Source organism: Perissodus microlepis, chromosome 16 (genome assembly GCF_051167445.1).
Source record: "Perissodus microlepis isolate ML-2025 ecotype Zambia chromosome 16, ASM5116744v1, whole genome shotgun sequence".
In the NCBI taxonomy this organism is placed as follows: Eukaryota; Metazoa; Chordata; class Actinopteri; order Cichliformes; family Cichlidae; genus Perissodus; species Perissodus microlepis.
This window is the reverse complement of record NC_140476.1, coordinates 14,091,316-14,104,983: the sequence shown is the minus strand read 5'-3', so window position 1 is coordinate 14,104,983 and position 13,668 is coordinate 14,091,316. Positions and strand designations below refer to the sequence as shown.

The 13,668-nt window shown below is 39.0% G+C and overlaps 1 protein-coding gene across 4 annotated transcripts in view; it reads right to left on the bottom strand.

The window, feature by feature from the left end:
* galnt13 (polypeptide N-acetylgalactosaminyltransferase 13) overlaps nucleotides 1-11,497 on the bottom strand; it is a 37,061-nt gene extending 25,564 nt beyond the window's left edge. For 2 of the 4 annotated variants that reach the window (XM_084907555.1, XM_084907557.1), the window contains exons 1-3: nucleotides 11,053-11,497; nucleotides 5,360-5,640; nucleotides 830-998 (exon numbers count right to left, since the gene is read on the bottom strand). In XM_084907555.1, coding sequence (XP_084763681.1) covers nucleotides 830-998; nucleotides 5,360-5,501 — 311 coding nt within the window. In that variant the 5' untranslated portion in view covers nucleotides 5,502-5,640; nucleotides 11,053-11,497. Of the gene's footprint in view, nucleotides 1-829; nucleotides 999-5,359; nucleotides 5,641-5,808; nucleotides 5,899-11,052 lie in introns of all 4 variants that reach the window. The other 2 variants (XM_084907556.1, XM_084907558.1) reach the window with 2 other exon arrangements.
* Nucleotides 11,498-13,668: the final 2,171 nt, after the last annotated feature.

Below are 13,668 nucleotides of genomic sequence, written 5' to 3'. Positions count from 1 at the left end.
TTGTCTCCGCACTAGGCAAACGTCTGTGCATATCAGCAGCCTTAAATGAATGTGCCCATGTTTCATACAAGATGCATTTTGAATTTTCATTAGGTGTTCAAGAGGCTCTTGAATGACAGTAAACAAACCCTACTCCCATTCAAATGTCAAGCCTAATGCAAAACGCGAGGGATCTAATAGATCCTGCATGGAAATGATAGTCATTATTAAAGATATCTTTCACAGTGGGTACAGTTGTTATTACTAATAACATGTAATGGACCCAACTGTTTAAATTCTATTTAAATTATCAGAAAACTTTTCTTAGTTTAGCACATTTCCTTAGTTTCTGCAGTCCTTATGAGACTATATAAGCATCTTTCAATCAATTTGATAGCATAATTTCTTGATTTCACTTTCAAATATCATTAAGCTCTCTCTGCAGTCTCCTTCGCACTCAAATAGTCTCCGTACAGCTTCGTTCAGCTCTTGCTCAAAGCTGTAAGTGTGTCACATACTTGGCTCTGGTTTTTGTGTAGCGGCTTATCACTATAAAAATTCCTCCAAGAATAAAATGCCAGATATGGTGTCGACCATGGAAGTCACCTCTGTATTCTTACCAGGCTGTTTGCTTTGAGTAGGGTGAGTCAGTCTTGTTCTATTATTCTCTGTTGCTTTCTCAGTAACTCTAAGTTAATTATATGTTAGTAAATCTGACAAAAAAAAAAAAAAAAAAAAAAAAAAAAAAAAAAAAAACACCTCTTAGCAATGACGGTAAAAACATTATGTGCCATGAAATGTGATGGATATCAAAGATCTGCTGTTAATGAGGACACACGAGCCTACGCACCCATCCAGCCTCACATCTGGCAGACTCCTGTTGAGTGCAATCATATCACTGGCCATCAGATTGAACTGGTTAATCTTAAAGAGCTCCTTCATTTTCTCCTGGTCATCCTTAGGGATGTTTACCGCTTTGCCCATCTCACCTGGACCCTCATGGCTCCGTGATATCACTGCTGTAACGTAACAAGGACACCACAGAAAAATATTTGATAAGAAAACATATTTTTTCTCACCAATGAGGCAAAAAATTAACATCAAACTACATCATAAAACAAATCCTACTGCATAAAAAATGGACTCTGTGGAACAAGGAGAGTGCAGAAAAGCGTGCGTGTTCTATTTCTATCCACTTTGTAAATTTTCTAAACTCATATAGCACCCAGAGCATGAAACCCTAATTTTCCAGATCAATGTGCATGTGCGTTTGATAACAGAAATAAATGTACTGGCAGCTGGTGTTCACATATGAACAGTACATCATGTTCACATTTATTACATTATTATAATACTGTATATACAAAAAAAGTGAAAGCCTCTAAAAGCCTGTGCTATTAAAAGCAAGGAAAAATGTGTTTCTTCAAACATCAGTGCATGCTCAGCAGAGAAAAACCTTTAACACAGCGACAGTGCATCCACTCCGCTTAAGCTCTCTCCTGGTGGTTCTGGCTTAGGCTGACAGGGTATTAAGCACTGTACACTTTGCCAGCTATATTTAATTTAAAAATTTAATCTATTAGGAGGTTTTGAATTCAGAGATTTAGGCCGATGTATTAATAGGTGAAAAAAAGCAGCATGACAGCAAAACAATTGCTACAGTTTTTGCTATGAAAGGCCTGGAAAATATCAGAATTGCTACTGGTGCTGCACAGCGCCAGCTTCTTTCACCGAAGGTAAATAACCACCCATTGATTTATGGCTCTGCTCTCTCTCACTCTCTTTCTCTCTAATAATCTCTTAGAACAGAGGCTGTGATTTCCATGAAAGGGGGACACATAGTTCACATTAGCTGCATGGCCTCCTGCTAAGAGGATTTCCTAAGACCCCTTTGTGGAGACTGACTGGGATCGGTCGGATTGTAACCTAAACTGATCCTGGGTTTTCTTTATAATGCTGCTGACACTCTTCATTTGGACACCAGCTGACATCTGATGGACACAGCTCTCGAGCTGCATGACTGAGCATCAAAACATTCTCAGCCTGCTCCAGCCATACTCCAATCCATCATTCTTTGTGTGTGGATAAACGTCTTGCAGAAAGAGAGAGAGCACCAAGCAAACCATCGATAGTAGTTTGGGTTTCTAAAGAAATTGTAGTGAAATTGCCAGCTGCAAAGCTGAGACTGTGCAATATTGCTTGATAGATGGATGGCGGCCAAGCAGCAGTGCAATGACTAAAAGCTGGAAGCTGTACAGTACAGGTTCGTGTTATCTGAAAGCTAATTTGTACTGCCTAATTTATAGCTGCTGACAAAGTATTAGATATGCTAATGTGAAAATAGGGTTAAAAGGGCAAATGAAAGGCAGAGAAAGGTGTTAAAATGAGAGTTAGATGTGTAATTATGTGTAAATTCTCAAGATCCAACTTAAACTATACAGGTAAGAGTTGTCATGTTTTGATTGTTAGCTAAGAACCATGTGCACTAAACACATGCGTACATCTTGGTTGTGAGCTTTGTGCTAGGCATTGCGATTTTTTTTTCCAAAGCCTTCAATGGTCATAAAGCTTGTCCTAGTGGAAAATGCAAGCTGGAAGGGACATCTTTTAATAGTCTTCCCCTACTCTGTAGGCACCAATTAGCTTCACTTCACATCATTGGTCACTTTCTTAAAGGAGCCCATAACATTTGAAGGGCCTGATAATTTATCAGTCTCTGAATTATCATAAACTGACACTCCCTAATGACACTTCTTGACCTGGTTTCCAAGTCCTTATCAGTTGATTAGGGCCCAACTTCCTAATGACGTTCTGAGCCCGAGTCAGTGTACGCATGGATAAGTGTTGAAACAGTCTGAACCCAGGATTTTAACAAAAGAGAGAACCTAGAGGCCTAAAGAAACACTTCAACAGACCAGTGCAATTAGCAATCTAATTAAATTGCTTGGTTTTCTAGAATATTTCCAACCTTCTGTAATGCTGTGGTAGCTAAATCAGAAAGAAAGGTTCTGGAAGAGAGAAAGATGTAAAAGTGGAATATCAGAACAGTAGCCAACATGCTATTTAGGCAATGCCAGGTAAAAGAAGAAGCCACAGCTGAGACCAACACACACGTGAGCGTGCAGATTTTGTGCAGTCATCATCACATGGCTCCTAAGGTTCCCCTGTTGTTTTCATTCTCGTTTACGTAGAAAAAGATCTGTGTAGTGTTACACAGTTGGAGTCTCCTCCTTAGGCTCAATCCATTCTTTTTCATCCAGACATTACCTCCTCTTCTTCCCTCTCCTGCTCTGCTCTGCTTCCTGCCTGGCACAGCTGCCATTTCATTAAAGATCAGAGAAGCTCCTCTTGAACACATAACCACAGAAGACCATGAACACACATCACACAGAGTACTACTACACGTCTCTGATATGTACTTTAACTGTAACTCTCTCTGGTGGTACATGACAGGTAAGGGGCTTTGTTCATAGAAAGATTCCAGCCAATTAGAATTAATGTACCATCTGTGAAATGTAAGTACACAGAACTGGCTTAATTATTCTTGGCATAGATGTAACAAACATTCCAGGAAGAGTTTGGTCTATATTGATATGACAACATCACACAGTTGTTGCACATCCAAGAAGAGAATTTTCAGTTCCACCACATCCCAACGTTGCTCTATAGTATTGAGATCTGGTGACAATGAAGACCATTCACAGCTTGAGATGATCTGAGCTTTGTAACAAGGTGCATTGTCCTGCTGGAAAATGCCATTTGAAGATGAGCACATAAAGGAATAGATATGATCAGCAACAATGCAGAATGGAGATCAATCAAGTGAGACCATGCGAATTATAGGAAAACAGGAAACTGAGGCTGACTTGACAAGAGTGGCACCCGGTGTGGTCTTCCGCTTCATGGTTTGACATGTTATAACGCACCCTGATTCTACCAGCCTAAACCAGTGTGGCCATTTTCCTCTGCCCTCTGACATCAACAAGGTATTTTCACAAAGACAACTGCAGCTCATTGGAGATTTTCTCTTTTTTGGACCATTTTCTGTAAAGCCAAGTTTATGAAATCTCCCCATCTGCCACCAACAACACCACCACCAAATTCAAAGTCACTTAGTTCACCTTTTTGCTCCCATTCTGATGATCCACTTCAGTGGGTCATCTTGACCATGTCTAAATGCCTAAATGCACCGAGTTGCTACCACTTGATTGGTGTCATTGATTACACATTTTGTTTATCAAGCTGTTGCACTGGTGTACCAAAGCAGCCATACTCCTGATAACCTAAAACTGCCTTGTAGATATTTTTTAGAAAGAAGAAATTTGTTATGGAGACATATACAAAACTTATTTTTATATTAAACTGCAAGAGATATGAATTTTCTGTCTGAAGTTAAGCATTTTTAAATCATATTCTATAGGGAATACTTAATCAGCCTCAAGCAGTCATTCGTGGAACCCCAAGGGCTTCATTATTCAGCCTCAGAGCTTGTTTTGTCTACTTAACATACTAACACGTGCTTTGTGTTTTCAGCAGGTTTGCAGTACTGACAAAGCAAATTTTTCATGCAAGACTTGTTTTTACTAATGTGAATCCAAGCAAAGAACTATTTTAAACCCAAAATATAGCAGTGAATTTGTGCTAGACTAAAAATTATATTTTCATTTGACAGCTGAAAAAACAAAATAAAACAGGGGTACACTAAACAAGATAAAACTTGAAACACCTGCAGAGACATAGCAAAATCCAGTGTTTGACAGCAATCCTAAGATATAGTTATTATACACAGAAAAGCCTGCGATTTTAAATGCAAAATAACATCCAATGTAACTGCCGACTTTTGTATGGTAATGAGACAGAGTAACTTGGAGCTCAGCATCATTCTAACCTTAAAAGCAGATTACTAAGCTTCTTAGAAACCTGCTTACTTGAGGACATGTGAGCAAATTAACTCTCCTAGAGGAAGTGTGTTAAAGTGATTTGAGCAGCACACCTTTATACAGAAAAGCACAGTTTTACAACAACAACAAAAAAAAACTCAATTTCATCAGTTTTGTTTCATAGTCCATTTAGCAAAAAAGACACTACATCAGAAATGTCTAATTCATATAAATGTATTAATATATTTGTAGTTAGAAAACCAGAATTCCTACCTTTTGTTACATTACCATCAACTATTAACTGCTTCATATGTTTTATGTGTTTTTCTGCTCTTTCAGGCAAAGCTTTCCCCTCAGTGAACACTGTTTTAATAGGATTTGTCACAGATGATGAATATTTTACACTCAAGTGAAATTTTAGAAGGTATTATTGTCTCCAGCTTACATTCTCATGCATGTTTGATACAAAATAACAGGGAAATTCTGCAACATCAACTTACCTCGAAGCGCAGGGAGCAGCGAGCGGTCCTTCCTATCATCACATTTGTTACACTCGCTGAAGTACAACAGCAAGAACACATCCACCAGCACCCACACTAAAGAGGTGGTCAACACCACCTTGCAGTAGACAAACCGTCGCATCACCTCTCTAGGATGACAGCCAGGCAAGTTGATAGTGAGCACTTAGGAGCGCTCAGGCTGCCAGTGAAACATCTGAAGTCCAATGACAGGGTGAAGTAACAGGGACGAAACCAAGCAGGTTTGACCGTGGGGCATCATCCTTCAGGAGATGGGAGAAAAAAAAAAGAGGACAGAATACTAAATTTAATGTGAAATGACATCATAATAGTTTAAGTATTCCTGCTATGAATCCAACTGATATCAATCCTTACAATAAAATGACATAAAATGCAAAGGAGGAACTACATTAAAGTAGATCAATATTAACCTCTTTTAACCTTTCTCAGGCTTCACTTTATCAGTTCCATTGCTCTGTTAGCATCCTCTGTCAGAGGTTTCCAGTAGCTACTTAAGAGACCTGCAAAAACATGAGTAGTATGAGTATGACCTGCTAAACTTAAGTAAAATTTCTATGATCTTTCTAGGATATTGATTGATCAGCTATAATCTAGTAATGACACTGCTTCTTCACTGTTTTAGGAGGAGGACCATTATAAAGCTCAAATATTTCCTTTTGTAATTTATTTTGTAATTGATCTACTTTTTGCTTTGAGTTATTGCCCTAGAAATGTTTAAAAATATCCAGGGGGTCTTATACAAGCTGCGATTTCTTTTTTTACTAGTAGTGGTTCAGTTTGTGGCAAAACAACAATGAAGCTCATGCATAAGTTTAAGAAGTAAGCTCTATTTACTTATCTGTGTGTTTGACCTGCTAGTCCATTCTTAAAACACTCGAGTCTGTCTTCATCACTTTAGCCCATTCATTTTCCCACCTTCTACAAGCTAGTGACCCACTTTTTCATGTCCTTCTGATCTCAGTGCTCGTCTATCATTCTGCCTTTCAGAGTCTCATTCATGTGACCTGCCTCCTCCCTGCCTCCACCTAACTAAAAGATCTTCATTTAACTTTTCATTACTTCTTCTCCACCGTCACCAGCATCTGGGTTCCAGGGGATCCTGTCCCAGCATTGTTGGGACTCCACTCTGCTATATGGAGTCACTGTAAAAGTACACTGCTCTTTCAGTTCAATGGTTTTCATGTCAGGACATAATAAACATATGGTGAGATCTGCCAAAACCAGCTGTTAGTTTCTGTGGAGCAGTAAGGATGCACTTGCATGTGACACAGTGCAACAGCTGAGAGGACCACCAGGCTACACCCCATGAAAAATGATCTTGCTTGACAGTTGCCTGTTTTGTATTCAACTGTATATCGCACTTAATTTTTCATTTTTTCTAAGCATGACCTCCCTGTACTGATTTTTGCAAATCATATTTTCTTCCGGTGAAGTATAACTGACAGCATATACAGACAAAAATATACTCTTCTTCAATGCAACAAATTCCTTTGTTGGATTATTTTTTCTTGTTCAGCTACATGAGTGTGACTTCAGTGTCTGATCAGGTTTTTTGATAGGAACATTTTCGTAGTGGTCCCCTACGCTTTATTTTGGTGAACTTTGGGTCTTCGCTTACAGTGAAGAGCTTTCATGCTAACAGCATGTAAATGTGTGGCTGTGAGTGAACACTCCACGTTTTTATCACTATTTTTTCACAGTCCACATGTTATGCAGGAAACCCATGAGCTACATCTCAGACTCAGTTAAAAGTTTAAGTTTAAGACAATATGTTTAGAAAAAGACTGAACAAGAATGGCTTATTTGGAATGGTAAATGGCCTGTATTTGTATAGCGCTTTACTAGTCCCTAAGGACCCCAAAGCGCTTTACACATCCAGTCATCCACACACATATTCACACACTGTTTGGAATGGCTTTTTCTCTCAAAAAAACAAAAACAAAAACATGTCAGCACAGCCTAGCTTTTCAAAATCTGGAACAATTTCCTTTGGACAGATGAGACCAAAGTGGAGATGGTTGCACATAACCACGTTTGGTGAAAACTAAACAGAGCAAATCAGCACAAACATGTCATGCCAGCTGTCAAGTACGGTGATAAATTGGTGATGATTTGGGTTTGTTTTGCAGTCAGAGGATCTGGGAACCTTGCAGTCATCGAGTCAACCACAAACTCCTCTGTATGCCAAAATATTCTAGAGTCAAATGTGAGGCCATCTGTCCGACAGCTAAAGCTCAGCCAAAATTTGGTCATGCAACGGGAAAATCATCACAAGCACAGCAGCAAATCTACAGAATGGCTGAAAAAGAAAACAGGCTGTACCTTAAGAAAACTGTGCATGAACAAATATCTGCAAACCTGAATGAATTGAAGCAACATTGGAAAAAACAGTGGGGCAGAAATCCTCCACAGTGATGTGAGAAAGTGAACAAATAATACAGTTATTGTTGCTAAAAGTTGTTCTATAAGCCACTAAATCATGTGGGTATGTAGCTTTTCACACACCGATCTGCACTTCAGTTCATTTTCTGTTAAATAAATAATAACACAGCGTACTGCAAAATGTCATGTTTTATAGGTCATCTGAGGTCGTATTTACTTAACTTTATGACCTGGTAACATTTACATGCTATGTAAAACCATAGAGTGTAAAACCTTGGGGCATACTTTCCTTTTACCATGACTCTAGGTTCAGCTGAGTCTAATTCACTTTAATTCACTTTTATTTATATAGCGCCAAATCACAACAACAGTTGGCGAAAGAAGCTTAATATTGTCAGGGAAAAGACCCTATAATAATAGAGAGAAAACAGAGAAAACCCAACAATCAGACAGCGCCCTGTGAGCAAGCACTTTTGCGACAGTGGGAAGGAAAAACTCCCTTTTAACAGGAAGAAACCTCTGGCAGAACCAGACAACCAGACAGGGGCGACCTGTTGGGGGTGAGGAGAGGAAGACAGGGCAAAGACATGTGGTGGAAGAGAGCCTAGATTAATAATAACTAATGATTAAATGCAGAAACGTGTATAAACACATAGAGAGTAAAAAAGGTGAGTAAAATAATAGCCAAATAGCTTATTACTCAAACTCTGTGCTTCTAAAAATCACGGTCAATTCTCAAGCAATCTTTGCCTTCTCTGCAGGTGTTTAACTTTACTGCAAACATTTTCTAATTATAACTAATAATGATGAGCAACATATGAGACAAATAGCACTACACATAGTATATTTTCTTCATACACGGTTCTCATTTTCTATTTCTCTTCTTTGTTGCTTTTACAAGAATAATAAATAAATACAAATTAAAAACTGAGGAATGAAGGTCAAATCCAGCCTCCCACATTGGACTGACCACAGTCCCTTCGCATTCTTCCATTTGAGAGGATGAGTGAATGCTCATTTCCGTTGTACAGTCTTCACCCACTTCATCAGTAGTGCTGCTAAGACCATCTGGGATGCTTAAATACCAGAGGCAATTTGCAGAGGTTAAATATCTCATTGGCATGGAAAGTGCGCCTCACAATATTTCTGATGAAAGACAACATAATTTTCTGTCAAAAAGGATACTTGACTGAAATTATAGGTTTTTGTTAACTGAAAGACTTATGAAAGTACAATCTGGATGATATTACAGTCATGAATAACGCTTTCATTCAAATACACAAACCAAGCACAGAAATGGTCAGGAGTTTTTTGAACATCTGTAACAAAATACACCACAGTGCTTTTACATTACTCTGGGTAGTAAAACAGATCAAAAAGATTGGATGGTCTACCGATTGTTTCCAGCCTAGGATGATGTGGTACATCCCATGTATTAAAGCCACATGAGCCTCTTGATATTCTCAAAATGTAAAATACATTAAACATAGTTTCCATAAATAACTATGCATTTAATTGCCAATGCATTTAGATATAACTTACCTGAGTAGTTACTTTCATAACTAGCGGAAAAACGCCTGCAGAGGAGTAAGGACAGATTTCCTTATCTTTCACATGCAGCATGGTAATGACTTTGCACTACACACACACACACACACACACACACACACACACACACACACACACACACATCTCTCAGTCCAACTCTGTGCCCCCTGTCTAAATGTCCATCACAGAGGCTGACACGGCTGCCTTAGGCTAACTCTTATCTCATTCAAAAACAAGGCAGCCTCTACCCAGCTGCATCAAGACTGAAATCACAGTGCAGTGGATGATTTCAGTCACTCAGACAGAAACTGCACACTACTCAATAAAGTAGATGGATGCAGTCTACACTTAATGACTGTAATGAACAAAATTGTGACATTAAAAGCGAAACACAAGTCTGCATCTAGCATATCACCTCCACTCACACTGTAGACAGATCAATGATGATTCTGCCTTTATGATGTCTGTTTGCATCTCTAACCATCTGCTTTGCTGCATGTGTGTTACAAACATATTTGGGTGACTATGACTGCACCAGCCACACCACCAAGAGTTTGCTGGTCTGAAGAAGTCTGACTCAATTAGTCCCACCATCTGAAGAGATGAATATTTCCTGTCTGCTGTGCACAGCTCTAAAAATACATGTCTACATTCTCGACGTGAAGCGATTTTTTTTTTTTCTTTCAATCTTTTCAATAGGAGTGTAAACCACTGGCCATTATTAACTGCTTCTCAAGTGACACTTAATTGTGTTGTTAGCAACACTCTTTGTTGTGAAATGTCTGGTGCAGTGCTACAAGTTAAATTATGTATTCCTCGCCCATTCAACAGGAGTGCTTCTACTGTATGCAAATGAAAGGCTGTATACTTAAGCTGCCAAACTGCGTTTCACAGTAATATAATTGGACACGGCTCACATCAGCATCTGACAATGGAACTGTGACAGTAACAGGAGACTAAAAATTTAATAAATTAAAAAAACATAACATTTTTGCATGAATCTTTTTCTCCTCCACATTTACAGTACAAACCCTGCTGACCATCAAAGCACCCACTGAGGTTTGGGTGCTTTCTTAGGAGTAAGAGAGACCAGGCCAGCTAATAATTTACTTTGATATTTTCCCATCACGCACCTGCATCTAAAAGGTCACAAGCATCATGTAAAGCTGCAGTACTTTCTTAAGTGTTAAATGAAAACTGTATTTGTTATGTATGGTAAAAAACCTGGCATACAAACAATTAATAATTGGGTTAAACATATTGGTACAAACTGGAAGTCACACTGGCAGTGGCACTGAAAAATAACAATACATACACTGATCTTAGATTGCCCACTATGCATATGCAAGAGATTGTGGCAGCAGAAAATCATAGGCTTACTGGAAGAAAAGACTCCATCTATATAGCTCACTGTGGTGGTCTTAAAAGTGTTGATTACCCTCAATCTATCAATCTTTCATTCATGTTCAGGTATTTAGGCCTTGGCTTCAAAGACTGGTTTATTAATTGTTAGATGTCACATGAACAAGACGGCAAATACTGTAAGAGCAGCCAACCAAAACCACTCATTTTATGGTAATACAGATTAAATCTAAACTATAACCAAGCTCTCGACCACATTAAGATCACCGTTTAATGGTGTGATGTGTAACCATAGGAGCCAAATTTTAGTCTTGCTATGCAAGGTGTGCACGCAACAGAAAACGGGGACACTCTTTGCTTACCTAAATTATGGATGGAGTGAACCATTGACCTGTTCCTGACTCGCTCCCGGGCAACGTGTTGAACATAGACGACATACCCAAATCTACTGCTAATTACTGGTTTAAAAAAACGGGGCCAAATTTACCGCGCGAGCGCATAACATCTCGTAAAAAGACACCTAAGTTGCAGTCCATCTCAGCGCAGAGTAGTCCAAAATCCAGTCCGTCCAGTAAACCTTCTCATGGTACCTGTGTGGACTCCTTAATGTGATAAGTCTCCGGCTGAGCCGCACTAAACCGGTGGATATGAAGAGTCTCCATTATTTTTCCCCTTTTGCGTTTAAATGGATATGCGGTCACTGCAACAGACGCCTCTCTCCGCGCACCTGTTTTCCGAGTGAATATTGTAACGGTAAGAGGACAGGCTGAGATAATAGTCAGCACAATCTAACCTCAGCTCAGACCGACCTGCATATATACCGAGTCTCCTCTCTGATTGGCTCACAGCGACGTCGCTCACGAAATCCCTTTGAAGTAGGGCTTCACGGGCGTCTGGTAAATGTAGGCGCGTGCATGCCACCAAATATAGCATTTGTTTTTTTAAATCATATATTAACATACGTTTATCGAAATACGCTTAATTTGATTTTAGCTACTTGAATTTTTATTTTGTTTTAAATTCGTTTTCACGGAATCTTCTCAGACATATATTAGGAGGTCAACTTGATGACAGTTATTTTCCATACTTTTCATTTAGCATAGGTTACCTGCAGCAAGAAATACAGCTATAAAACCAATCAAAAGAAACGCCCAAATACCTATGCTCTTTGTGAAATGATCTTTTATTGACATTCTCGGTTTTAATTTTGTCCTAATATTCGGAACTAAGCCTGATTCCTCGTGTGATTTTGTAGTTTCGCCTTTATAAAGCTTATAAGCAACTGTTAGAGCGTTTTCCTGTTTATGTTTCCAGTAGGGACAAGGAGAAGCTGGTTAAAATGCACTCTAAGGCAGATTACACCCGGTCAGGGTCTAAAGGTCAATTCACTGAAAATTTCCAAACGACACAGACACTTGTGTACATCACAGCTATTTTGAAGCAGACTTTTGGTGGATCGTGTTGAACAATGCTGCCATCTACTGTTATTGATAAGAAACTCGGTTTTGCCCCTGGGCAATTAGCCAGATAAAATCTAACCGAAGCATTTAATAAACATTCAGGGAATCATAATAACTCTGATGTACTGTCAACGAAGTGCAGCCACAGACTCCAAACTCTCCTTTATTGCTATTTCATTTACCTCAGCGACAATAAAGAAGCTGCAATAAATACTGCAATCTGTTTACTGCGAAATAAATCTGACTTCCGTTCATATCTGCAGTGTATGCAGATGAACACTGGCTTCAGATCAGACCCAAATTATCCACTAGATGTCACTACACGCCCTCCTTGAGTTAGAAAGTAATAAAAAAATTTGAAAATAATACTTCTATTATCATTATTATTAGTAGTAGTAGTAGTTTTAAGACTTTGAGTAAGTAGATGGCTTTGGGGAGTATGTTTTTCTACGACAGCTGATGTATAGTATAAAGTTTTTCTCAAGTTTTAGAGTGAGCTCTGCTGGCTGGGTAATTGTGAGGGAAATGTAAAGTAAAACTCAGTGGAAATAACCTGAGTTTTGAACTCAAAACTTTATTTCAAAAAAATTCAGAAAGGATTCCTTTTATTGTTTATGACAGGCCAAAGCTGTGAGGTGTGAGGCATAAACCTCCTAAAGGCAAGATAGGAAAACACTGTGCTATAAGCAGGCCTTTTGCATGTGGCAGTGGAGAAAACACTGATTCATATTATTAAATTTGCCTCCAAGCCATTTCAGGGTCCTCATATTGTGCATGTTGGTTCACTGTCATGAACAAAGCCATTGTTACAAACATCTGTAACACTTGTGTTCTTCTTATTATCACGGGGAGCCTAAATCAGCCCGCTAAGCATCCAGTCTGGGCGGCTTTGGATCATGTGTAGGAGGGAATATATTTTGGACTTTTAACTTATATTCATAGGTTTCAGCTTTTCCAACGGATAATCATCGTTGCCATTCATAAAAAGGAATTAAGTAACAGATCAACAATAACAAATAAAACTACAGATATTTCTCTCTCTCTTTCGTTTTTTGTTTGCTTGTCAATTCACAGACAAATTCATCAGGACTTTTTCTGTAATTTTACGCTTGTATTAATTACATCTTACTACATTTACTACATCATTTACTTTATCGTGTAGAAAAACTGAGACGTGCTGTTTCAGCTGCAACTCGCATTCGTAAAGCTTATGAAGCTCACTTTGCATTCGTATATTGAACAGTGCTGGTCTTCAGTATGGCTGCAGGAACACGATGCAAGCTGCTCTGGCCTCTCTCTGACACGGGGTCAGCAAAGACCTGTCAAGGTTTTGAATGAACCACCAACTCAGTAAACCATGCATGCATACACACACCAACACACAGATGGCCGCAAACACCCAAACATACGTAACAGACAGTACGTAATGTCCTACATACATGCACATTCGTGGCACGCATGCGGTCCGGTCGTATGGTGGCGCTCTTGCTGTGCCTTCCTGCCACTGGAAAACAGCGA